Source organism: Camelus bactrianus, chromosome 23 (genome assembly GCF_048773025.1).
Source record: "Camelus bactrianus isolate YW-2024 breed Bactrian camel chromosome 23, ASM4877302v1, whole genome shotgun sequence".
NCBI classification, from domain to species: domain Eukaryota; kingdom Metazoa; phylum Chordata; class Mammalia; order Artiodactyla; family Camelidae; genus Camelus; species Camelus bactrianus.
In genome coordinates this window covers 33,237,223-33,249,585 of record NC_133561.1, presented here as the reverse complement: position 1 = coordinate 33,249,585, position 12,363 = coordinate 33,237,223, and the positions used below count along the sequence as shown (strand labels likewise).

Sequence of the window (12,363 nt, the reverse complement as noted above, 5' to 3'; positions counted from 1 at the left end):
CAGCAGCTAAGAAGTAGAGCAGCTGAAGTGCCCGTCGGCAGACGAATGGGTAAACAAAACGTGATATGTGCGTACAACAGAATATTATTCAGCCTTTAAAAGGAGGGAAATTCGACCTCATGCTACAACATGGATGAACCTTGAAAACATCATGCTAAGTGAAATAAGCCAGTCACAAAAAAGACAAATACTGTATGACCCCACTTACATGAATTATGTACGGTAGCAGTCAAGTTCATAGAGACAGAAAGCAGAACGGGGGTTGACCAGGGCTGAGGAAGGGTGAAATGGGACATTTTTGTTGAGTGGATTCCGAGTTTCAGTGTTGAAAGATGAAAAAGTTCTGGAGACTGGTCTTGCAGCAATACTTAACGCTTCTGAACTGTGCACTTAAAACTTAACAGAGTAAATTTTATGTTGCGTGTGATTTACTACAGTTTTAAAAAAATTGTAAAGGGGCATTTCTTAGACGTTGGCATCAGGCAGTTAGTTGCGGGAAGAGCATTTAGGATTCGTGGGCTCATCTGAGATTCTATGTGGTCCAAATTCTTCTCGCCCTTGAACCTCAGATTCAGAGCTGTCTACCCAACTGCCTGCACGCCCCCACGGGAATGCCTAACAAGCACCTCTAACGTGGACTCTGTCCCTCCCCATCTTTCTAACGTTGGGAAGTGGTTCTACCACCCGATCAAAGTCAAGGACTCATCCTTGACTTTCCCTAACACCCCATCTGATCCACCTTGAAGGCCTGTCAGCTTCTTGTCTAAAAAAGCACAGTATTCTCTCTTCGGCTGCACTAGCCCAGTCTGCCACCGCCCCAACGGAGCCAGTCGGGCAGAGCCTCCTGCTCCCACCCTTTCCCCGCTTTTCTCCGCACAGCAGCCTCTCCCATGTGGTTTTAAAAATATGAGTCAGACTCCTTCATTTCCTTTGCTTAACACGTGTTGATGTTTAAACATTCAGGGTAAAAATTAACTTCATTCCAGGGCTTAAAGTTCCCTTCACGGTCTAGCTCCTGCCTGCTTCTCTGACCCTGCCTTCCCCTTGCTCCGGGTCTCTGCATCTGCCAAATGGGTACGACAGCAGTCACCTCACACAAATGATCTCAAGACCCCTTGCTAACCTAGTCAATCAAAATCATCGTGAGCATGAGAGGAGGGTGCACAGCGAGTGATCGGCAAACACGAGACTTCCTTTCTCCCCCTTCACCCGAGTGGGGAGAGAGAAGCCCTGCAGCCCAGATAAGTCTACAGGGGTCAGGGATGAAACTGGACCGAGCGCCAGCTGTCCCATGTCCTGCTCCCTTATCCAGTGGCCTAACCACTGCCCCTTGTGGGGCACTTAAGCCCAGAAGGGGGAGCACTGGACCTCCCGTGGGACACGTGGGTTGCTGAGAGAGTTAAGATGCCTCTTCCCAAAGCCTGGCCCTCCCCATACCTGCATCTGCCCTTGTGGGTTTAATGAGAAATCCAGGCGCTTCGTAAGGGACTGTACAAATAACTTCTAGGGCTCCGCTAACTCATTCAGCAGAAAGAGACCCAGAGCTGCCAATGCTTCAGGGAAGATAAGTGAGTGGAAAGGAGGTGGTTTTTATAGCGTCAGGCAGACGGGAGGATTTTGCGCGGTTGAGTGTGAGCTCCGCCCCTGCAGCAGAGCCGAAAAAGCCAGAATCCAGGCTCCCCATCCCCACTCTTCACAATATTTGATTAGGAATTTGGGGGCGGGCCCCTGGCCTGGCACAGACACGCACACTCTCAGTAGACGCTCTCATTTCTCTCTGCCTCTCACACATCCTCCAACCAAGGAGGCCAGACAGAGGGACGTGGGCACTCTCTGAAGGGTTCAACTCGAGGTAAGTTAGTCCTTTTACTTCAGTTTTCGTCCCTGGTAGTTCCAAAAAGGAAATAAAGGAAAGGGGCTGGGGCGCGGGGAAAGGGCCAGGCGGGGAGGAGTCATTCCTCATTGCCCCATCTGGGCTGTGTCCCAGGATGCTGGAGGGGGAAAAGGAGAGTAGGAGCAAGGGACTCCAACATGCTACCTGTGTCCTGCCGTTACTCTCTGGCTATTGGGGTGGGGTGGGGCTCCGATTCTCAGGCATGAAAAAGCAAAGGGCCAGGTGTCTAGGGAAGCCACTGTCCTAGCCCTGTGTCCCTGCAGTCTCTCTCACAGAGCAGTGGTGGTACCTAATACCGTTATGAGATGGAGGAGGAAGTTGTGTGTGTGTGTGTGTGTGTGTGTGTGTGTGTGTGTGTGTGTGTGTGTTGCTGGGGTGAAAGGGAAAGAACACAGAGAAGTGTGGAGAACTGACCATGTCCAGGAGCTGCGACGTGGGGAGCCATCCCACGTTGGGGAGTAGCTTCTCTGGACTCTGGGAGAATGGAGAGCTGGGTCTCTAGAATGGAGACGTCAAAGAACAGCAGGGAGTCCTGAGTAAGCTCCCCAACGTGCAGGGTGCCAGTCCTCGAAACCGCCCACATCACAGAACTCCGAGCGCAGGAGGGTCTCCAGCACCAGGGAGGAAATGTGAGGGTACACAACCCAGGAGCAGCGTTGCTAAGGGAAGGGGGTGGGGTTAAGAGAGGCGTAAGGTCCCCACCAAACCCTCTGAGCAGTCATGATTCCAAAGGAGAGGCCGAAGTGGGCAGCCCGGGAAGGCCGAGTCTTGAAGAGGAAGGGGGCTCTTGTTTGCCAAGGTGCCTGGTCTGGAAGGAGAAATGGAGACAGAGGCTCACTGTGCCAGCCTCCAGACAGCCAGCTTGGTCCTACAGCAGCCCAGAGCTGTGCATGGAAAAATGTGCTCCTGGCGGTGGGCCACTCCATCCGTCTTCTCCCCTGGCCAGTGCCAGGGCCCAGCCAGCGTGCCCAGGCAGTGGGCGGCTGGGTCAGCTTCTCAGAAACTGTGAGCTCTTTGTCTGAGGCTGCCTGAGGATGAGCCAGGTGCCTCTCCTCTGTGGCCCAGAGGCTGCTGGAACGAAGCGGGCCTAAGGGAACCACTTTCAGGGGACAGGGAGGCCAGAGAAAGACGGTGGCCAGAAGGTGACCCGGACTGATTGTCACCGTCAGGGTCCTTCTCATCAGTTCATTGGATCTGCAGTTGGCATTTAGACTCCTTTCTTCCTCCTGTCCACAGTTGCCAAGCCCAGCAAGGCCCAACAGCAATGTGAATGTTGTATGTGACTATTCCTGGACCAAGAAATGTTCTAAGGTTTCTCTGTTCACGGGTGACACTAAGAGACTCGTTGCTCGCAGGAGCTACGCAGGGCTTTGGCTCTAGGTATTGAGAGTAAGACAGCCGGCCTGATGCCACCCCGTGTCCCCTCATCTTCCACACCTTCAGCTTCCCTCTCAGATGATACCAAGCCCACATTTCTTTCCAAGCCTACCCTGTTCTCATCTCACTAGCATACAAGCCCAAATGCCCATTCGAGCTTGTATGGCCATTGTGGGGTGGCTAGGTAGGGGGCTACCAGATAATCTAGAAGTCATCACGGGTGGCTCGGGATGGGAGAGAAGGACGCCAGAATCCCATTCTAATGGCCACGTTCCCTTGGGCATGCACAAGAGTCTTGAATTCCTGTTTCACTTTTTGATGCTGCTCATTCATTTCTCTTGGCCCCCTGTGACTCTTGCCTCATGTTCATGGTGGGGCATGAGAAGCACTGACACTTTACTAGACCTCACAGAAGACAGCCAAGCACACTGACTCAGACTCCACGCTCTCGGCACTCACCCTAGAAGACAAGGGCCATTCTGGGTGCCAGTGTCCCCTGTCTGTAGGGGACCTGTAACTGGTATATGAAGACGTTGTTCCGGCCAAGTCGTATGTGTAGCCACAAACAGCCAACCAGAGAGCTCCCCCACCAGCAGACTGTCACAGATGCTGGCGCTGCTACAGACCCAAGCCTTGTGGTGGCTGCAGAGGGACCGGACCCTTCTCCATAGACTCAAAACCAGAAACCCACTGCCTTGCCAAGAGACCAAAAGATCTTCCAGAATGAGTTCAGATCTTCCCCTTTGAGATCTCAGGCCACTTCTGGAGGTTTCCCGGAGACATGGAAAGAGCCAGGGGGCTTTTTCCTTGGACTCTTGGAAAACATTATTCCCTGGAGGGTCCAAACTGGATGTGGATTCAGGCCTAAAGAGTGCCTTCCACCACTCCCACGCCCATGGGAGTTGCTGTGGGCTTTCCAGCTCCCTCAGGAGTTCCTCCAGGTTGCTAGAGGCCCCTATGGAGCTGCCCCTCCACAAACTGTAGCACCTCCATTCAAGAGCCTTCTAATCAAAGGCTATGTTTCCGTGACTCTGTGACCAGAGGAAAATGCACCCAGATTCCCCCGAGGTAGCCAAGGTCCAGCTGGACCACGTGTGCAGAGGTGGCCCTGGGAGGAGGCCCGGAGGAAGTGAGGAAGGCTGCCGCTCCCGGCGGTTTGACGCTGGAGTCCGAGCTGCAGAGCTCAAAGCCCAAGGCTCGCCTCCCCTGCCTCCCTGCCTCCCTGGAGTCTCACTCATGCTTGCTTACTCTGTTCTCCCTCCCTCCCTTCTTGCAGAGAGACAAAATGCAGTGGGCCTCCCTCCTGCTGCTGGCAGGGCTCTGCTCCCTCTCCTGGGCCCAGTATGATGATGACTCCCACTGGTGGTTCCAGTACCTCCGTAACCAGCAGTCCACCTACTACGATCCCTATGACCCCTACCCTTACGAGCCCTATGAGCCTTACCCTTACGGCGTGGAGGAAGGCCCAGCCTACGCCTACGGCTCCCCAGCCCCACCTGAGCCCCGCGACTGCCCCCAGGAGTGCGACTGCCCCCCCAACTTCCCCACAGCCATGTACTGTGACAACCGCAACCTCAAGTACCTGCCCTTCGTCCCCTCCCGCATGAAGTACGTCTACTTCCAGAACAACCAGATCTCTGCCATCCAGGAGGGCGTCTTCGACAACGCCACAGGGCTGCTCTGGATTGCTCTCCATGGCAACCAGATCACCAGTGATAAAGTGGGCAAGAAGATCTTCTCCAAGCTGAAGCACCTGGAGAGGCTGTACCTGGACCACAACAACCTGACCCGGGTGCCCGGCCCACTGCCTCGCTCCCTGAGGGAGCTCCATCTTGACCACAACCAGATCTCGAGGGTCCCCAACAATGCGCTGGAGGGGCTGGAGAACCTCACGGCCTTGTACCTCCAACACAACGAGATCCAGGAAGTGGGCAGCTCGATGAAAGGCCTCCGGTCACTGATCTTGCTGGACCTGAGCTACAACCACCTTCGGAAGGTGCCTGATGGACTGCCCATAGCCCTTGAACAGCTGTACCTCGAGCACAACAATGTCTACTCGGTCCCCGACAGCTACTTCCGGGGCTCACCCAAGCTCCTGTATGTACGCCTGTCCCACAACAGCCTCACCAACCATGGCCTGTCCTCGAACACCTTCAACTCCAGCAGCCTCCTTGAGCTCGACCTCTCCTACAACCAGCTGCAGAAGATCCCCCCAGTCAGCACCAACCTGGAGAACCTCTACCTCCAAGGGAATAGGATCAATGGTGAGACTTTGGCAAAGGGGAGTGGGGAGGGCTGTCTGCTGCATTGCAAAGACCCGACTCTGAGCGCTGGTGGCAATACAGAAGAACTAGAAGTAGGGGACCCAAAGAGTGCCAGTGAAGCAACCTGAAAGCCCAGCCAGATCTCTGTGCAAAAATGGTACAAAATGGCGTGCTCTTAGATGGCACAGTGGTGCTGGGAAAGGCAGTGGGGAGGGGGTTGGTGCGGAAGACTTCCCAGGAGAGGTAAGTCTCAATCTAGGTCTTTAGAGATAAGTGGATTTGAGCTGGGGGAACACAGGACAGAGCCATTCTGAGAAGTGCCACAAACCAAGGGACCAGGCATTTAACAGGTCACCTGGAGGGGACAGCCAGGAAACTCCTGTGTCTAAGAGGAAGGAAGGGGTGACGTGTTAAGCAGCACGAGGTGAGTTTGGAAGCGTTTGGGGGAGGGCAGTTCATAGACAAGGAGACTTAAGCTCAACTTCCAGGGGCCATCTTGGGAGATAAGTGGGCTGCCGAGAATCCAGGCGTCCGTACTTACGCACTGACCCAGAGAGGACGACCTCTCTGTCTCCACATGGTCGACTCCTGCCTCTACAGCCTGGTCTTATGTTCAGATGTTTATTTGGTTTTTAAACATAACAACTGGTGGAAAGAATTCGTAGCCTCTCGGAGCTGAATGCGCCAGCCCTGGTTGGTTCTCCCTGGAGTACAAGGCGCCCCCGGTGGCAGGGCAGAGGGCCCCCTAGGGGGACATGAACCTGACCATCACAAAACCCTGGGGTGATGGACAAGGGCGCTGGCTTCTTGTCTTCCAGACACTTCCCAGCAAAGGCCTAAAGGGCTGCTTCTCTGTCCCCAAGAGCTAAAGGTCTTCATTTCAGGCTGGATTCTGTAGTTGCTTTTCAGCCCCCTCTCAGGATCTTGTGTTCAGAATGTGCTCACACTACCCCGGGGCCTCTGATGTCTTAATCCCAGCTGGAAGGTACTGTGAGCCAGCATTTAACCTCACTTCCTCTGCAGCAAAGCACCTCCCTCCCTGGGGAAGGAAGGACTCATTAATGGCCACTGGCAAAGGGCTTTGAAGTAGAACCTGCTGAGAGCGAGTGGCATCGTCAAAGCACAGATAGGGGACTGAGCTGACATCCGCTCCCGCGGATCCTTTCTTGCCCTGGCCTCAGGGAGCAGAGCAGTCGTTTGGCAAGATGTTAACGAGCTGGACAGCCTCTGAGTGAGAGAGGCACCAGTCCCAGAGGCTGACAGGGGGGCGGGCGAGGTGAAGAGGTGTCTGGATGTCTAGTTTGAAGTGCAAGTCACCATCTTGTACAGTGCAAACCGTTTTGTATTTAAAGTCTCCCTTTCTCGAGGGTTTTCCTATTCCCCAGGCAGGGGTTGGGGGGGGTGTCTCTAAGTCGTCTCTAAAATGTTGCCTGCTGCGAAGGGTTTGACACTTGCTCGTAGCTGTCATCCCACCCAGAAGTCACCACTACTTACCTGCCACCCACTCTGAATCCAGAAGGACTGTCACTACAGAAATGTCATGTTGTATGCTGTGCTTTATGAGAGTCTGACCCCGAAAATGTGACAGCAAAGAGCAGCTGTCATGGGAGGGAAGCCATTAGTTATTGCCTAAGTGTACAATCAGTGAAATCTGGGGGTGAGAAAAGCTCCTTCACAGCACCTTGTCACCACTCTGCCTTCATGCAGAACCAGACCTGCCGCTCAGATACAAGACGGTCCACCCCCTCCAAAAGCTCTGCCAAAGATAAAATCACTTCAATCAAGTGTCCTAAGGTCTTGCAAGATCGTTCTCCCTTAAGTCAAACCTAATAATCTTCAGTGTCCGCCCTAAACCCCTGCTGGTGCAATTTAAACCAAAGCCCTTTATCTGGTTATCATTTAGTCTCAGTAAACGATAAATAATTAGTGGATTAACACATGTAAAATACTTGGTCCAGGGCCTGGCACATAACTGAAAAAGCAATACACAGTAACTATTACAAGCTTTTCTTTTAATTGCCACTTTGAAGTTGCCAGGTATAGTTTTGTTTTGTTTCATTTTTTGCATTGCAAAGATGGGGAAACTAAGGCACAGAGGAGGAAAAGCAGTCTCTCCAGGTCCCCCAGATCATGTAGCATAGAACCCTGAGCCTCTGCCTTCAGAGTCAAAGGGCCTAGAGTCAGGCATCTCTGGCTGAGAATGGAAGGAGAATCTCTCTGATTCAGACCACCAGCAGGAAAGACAGTTCTCCAAGCTCAGGCCCTTCCCTAGAGCAAACGTGAAGGAAGTCTCCCAGCACAGCCAGCCAGGGACCAGGCGTGGGGAGGGTGGGGGGAGGTTAAAGGCAGGACTGAAGCAACCTTCTGAAGGGGGCGCTAAAAGAAAGACAGGAGCTGAAGGGTGTGCAGGGGATTTAGGCCCCGCCCTCTCTCTCCCCACTTCCTTCTCCCACTAGCATCTCGCTCAGTTTTTCCAGCCTGGCAACAGCAGAAAACACAGCTCAGAATGTTATCCAGTGGCTCTGGGATTCGGTGGAGCAGGGCGGGTACGCCAGGAGGAATTTGGAAAGACTTATGTCAGAATTTAGTCTGGGATGAAAAGTGTCCTCCAGAGTCTCCAAGCAGAAGCCCTGTCCTCTTCATGAGCCTGGGGAAGACAAACGGGGGGGCGGCTCCCAGTACCGGGCGTATGGCTAGAATCTACACACAGTGTGTGTCGAGCAGGCCCTAAGGGTCCCCTGTATTTATATTTGTACAGTTGGGATCCAGGACTTCAGCAGATGCTCCGAAGACCTCAGGCTGGGGTAGAAAACTCTATCACAGAACGTCTAACTGCAGTCCCCGATAGGGTTGGAAGTGGCATTTAAGCTGGACCACTTTATTTCTCCCCAGCCCACCCCACCTCACCCAGTCCACGCAGACACCACAGGCCCCGCCCCTCGCCTTCGCCCCGCCCCCACCTGCCCACTGGGAGGCCATTTGGTCTATTCCCTGGGACAGAAAGGAGAGATCCAAAAGCATTCCAGATCTCCACCCTCCTCTCTGAGTGCTCTCCAAAGCAGGGTATTTCCACCTCCCCTTCTCTTCTCATTATTCTTTGGGGCTGGGTTCCCACCTTACATGCGCAGTACAAGTTAATTGGCTGCAGCCTTACCCCATCTCCTCTTGGTCAATTCTTTTTTTGTTTCGTTTTTAAGTTATTCTTTTTTTTTTTAAGTGGAGGTACTGGGGATTGAACCCAGGACCTCAAGCTCTGCCAATGAGATATACGCCGCCCCCACCACAAGTCAGTTCTTAACAGAGACTGAAAACAATTGTCAGTGCTGATTTAGAAACACTTTCTTCATCTATCTAAGCTCTCCGTACAGTCTTCCTTACAACCTTCAGTTTCATACCCATAACCTCTCCATCCACAACGCCCTTGACTCTCACCCTTGGAAGAGAGACAGGAAAGCCTTCCTCCCACTCCTTCTGCCCAGCCCCAGGCTGACACACAGCTCCTGACCACAACGGCAAGCTGAGGAATGCCTCTAGTGTGAAGAAAAGCAAGCCCAGCTCGGCGTCTGCCTGAGTGTTACAGCCCTGGAGATACAGCTTACTAAGACCCGCCACACGACTCCACCCAAAGCCCCTCGGACAGGAGCATCTCCCTGGCGCCCTCATGCACCCTACAGGCTGAAGGCAGCCTGTAGGGGCTTCAGCAGCCTTTCAGTGGTGACTTTTGCTGTCCCTGCTGGAGTTTTAACTGAGTTCTTGGGTTTTAGCTTTCAAGTTCCTGATCCAGTAGGTGACAGATAGAGGTGGTTGACTTGTCCAAGAGGATGACCAGAAGGGGAACAGAGTGAAAGACAACAGAAGGGTTAATGTTTAAACCAAACAGAACTATATTGTATCTTTTAGGATTACATGGCTTGGGGGGGAAATCTTTAAAAGGGGGGACTTGTGAGATTACAGAAAAAAGAGGGTAAAGTGTATCATATTAAATAAAGGAGGTAAGGGAATTATTTACTTGCCTTTTGAGCTCCATAGCAGCCCCATTTGTCTATGAATTTCTATCTCCTTGAACCTCAGGGCGTTGCTCACTCCTTTGGCTGCTCTCAGAATGCACACGGCAACCCCCTTCAAGCTCTGCACGCAAAGACCCTTGTCTCTCAGCCCAGGTTTTCGCCCTTTAATTTCCTGCCACTTTCTCTATCTGCAGAGTGGTAGGAAAATTCTCCAGATTTAAGTCCCTCCATTTCCCCAGTCTCGAGTAATTCAGCAACTCCTTACTCTCCAAAAAACAATCACGTACTTCAAAGCTGCTAGTTCGTCTTTAACTGCCTTCTGCTGCCCTCTGATGCTCACAGGCGGGAAAAGACCAAGACCTCACTGGAAGGACTCTCAAGGACGGTCCAGGGTCTGCGGAGTAGTGTACAGATTGGTGGGTGGCTAGGACGCAGAGCGACAGACGCAGGCAGACACCGCCCCCCCCACCCTCATCTCTAGTTCTGCCCCTTAACTGGTTGCAAGTCTGCATGACTCTGATCCTGGAAAGCGCCTGCCCCACCCAGCCAAGTTCAAAGTATTTAAACAGAGGCTGTCTGGCCTCACTGCGGATCCAGGCCCCTGATCTGGGCTTCTCCTGCCCACCCCCGCCCCTCTTGTCCCCACAGAGTTCTCCATCAGCAGCTTCTGCACCGTGGTGGATGTCATGAACTTCTCCAAGCTGCAGGTGCTGCGCCTGGACGGGAACGAGATCAAGCGCAGCGCCATGCCGGCCGACGCGCCCCTCTGCCTGCGCCTCGCCAGCCTCATCGAGATCTGAGCCGCCCCGCACCGGGCGCGCGGCGACAGCCCCCGCGCCCCTCCGCATCTGGCTTGATGGTTTGGTTTGGCTTTTGCTGGAAGGTCGGGGGCAGAGCATATGGCAGAAGTCCGTGGGCTTCCTCTATCGTCTTTTTCCCTGTAGGCAGGTTTAGGTCGAATCAGGGGTCGGGCAGCCTTCTTCTGCTGGGGGACACGAAACTCTCTTTTCCGGGACAGAAGTGGTGGCAGACGGAGTAACCCCTGAAGTTCCGACCCCAGAAATCTCATTACCCTTAAGTTCTTCACCGTGATCTGGTGTAATGAACCTTAAAAGTTGTCTGGGCAGTGGTACATGGCCGTCCTTGTTAAGCAGTCTCTGACCCTGTGAGCAGCACTTGACAGCTTTCCCACGGGCTGGGCTGCTTGTGCAGTTACCCTGGGCTCCCACTCACTGCTGCTCAGAATATACCTCTTGCCCAGCTGCCTCCTCCTGAGTCTGCCTCACCCACTCAACCATGCTCCACAGACCCCTCTGTACGCCTTAAACAGAGGCAGGAGACCCCCAAGGCATGTGGGCTTCTGCCCAGAAGCCTGTGCAGAGAACTCACACTTGTGTCTGAGGTTGGAAGGGCACCAAGAGTCACCTCTACACCTTCCTAACCTCACTCCTTGCAAGCTACCAGATTGGAGGTCACCAGTATGATGACAATATTCCTGACCTGACGTGGGAGGAGACAACCGATCTCAGGCTTAGAAAAATGTATCGGGCTGCATGTTAGCAGCTGGGCAGTTCTTTGAAGGTGGATCAGGCTTCAGAAGAGGAAAGGCCGAACTGTTTTTATCCTCAGCATCCGGAATGGGGGTAAACACACCTCAAGGTGGCTGAACTGAGGCCGCAACCCCAGCAGTTTCATTCTTGCCCAGCACTCTCTGCATTCCCAGCAGCTCCCTCCGTGGTCTTTATCCTCAAAGGCAGAGGCCATGTGGTTCTCAAAGCATATAAGGGTAATTGGTCCTCTCCTCTTATGCAAGCAGAAAGGTCTATATCCTGTCGGGAGGGAAAGACTCCGACCAGCCCAGGACTTGCCTGCTCGCCCAGAGGAGGAAGCTGTGGTATTGTTTCGCTATCTGTATTGTTTTGTCCTAAGGCTGCAGTGAGCCAAACCAGCTCTGGCTGGAGATGCTCACTGGGCCCATGAAGCCCTGGCCAGGCAGCCAAATCTTGCCTGTGCTGAGTGCAAAACCCTCTGCTTTCACATCTCTGTGCTGCACCCTCATTACTGAAGGTGGCTGTTGCTTTATAGCTTGGCTGGAGAGCGATTAATTTTTCCCATTGCTGAAAGCCATGTTGCCTGGGGAGACCTAACTCTCCTGCTCTTTTGGGTACTATTGGGATGAAGCCATCTGGGCAGCCAGGGGCAGGACTGCTTGAGGAGAGCTGGCCCTAGTCTGGTCCCTGCCCAGACGCCACTGCATCCCTGATACAGTGTATGCTTTGAAGCACTTTCCCGGAAAAGCAAAGCAGTGATCCTTGGTCTGTGTTCTTGGTTTTGGACCCTGAAATCCACAAAAGCCAAACCAGCTCATTTCAACAAAGGAGCTCTGGTGTGAGGGGCAAGGCTGCCCCCTGCCCCAGGGCTCTTCAAAAAGCATCTGCATGTGAACACCATCATGCCTCTATAAAGGATCCTTATTACAGGAAAAGCATGAGTGGTGGCTAACCTGACCAATAAAGTTATTTTACGATTGCACCCGCAAGACTGGAGTCATTTAAGACAGGCACAAAGGGGTTACTTTAAGGGGACCTAGTGGGGTCACACAGGCCTCAGACTGGGGGAGCCCACTTTCTTATCTCTTCTGCTTGGGCAGATGTAGGTAAGGGGTTCTTTAAAAGTCACCTGTATAAAGCCTCTGGTGAGCAAACTGTGTGCTCTGAAAGTTCTTCTTTAAGTCTACCTTCAGTCCCACTAGCTACATGTTTCCTAACATTTGGTCCCCAAGAGATAAAAGAAAACTACCCCCCCCAATCATTCTAACATT

The 12,363-nt window shown here is 53.1% G+C and overlaps 1 protein-coding gene across 1 annotated transcript; it reads left to right on the top strand.

Moving 5' to 3' along the window:
* The first annotated feature begins 1,615 nt into the window (after nt 1-1,615).
* Nucleotides 1,616-12,074, top strand: FMOD (fibromodulin). Its single transcript, XM_010946421.3, has 3 exons — nt 1,616-1,852; nt 4,548-5,535; nt 10,191-12,074. Exons 2-3 carry the CDS (start codon nt 4,557-4,559, stop codon nt 10,340-10,342), a joined length of 1,131 nt encoding a protein of 376 aa, XP_010944723.1. The 5' UTR covers nt 1,616-1,852; nt 4,548-4,556; the 3' UTR covers nt 10,343-12,074.
* Nucleotides 12,075-12,363: the final 289 nt, after the last annotated feature.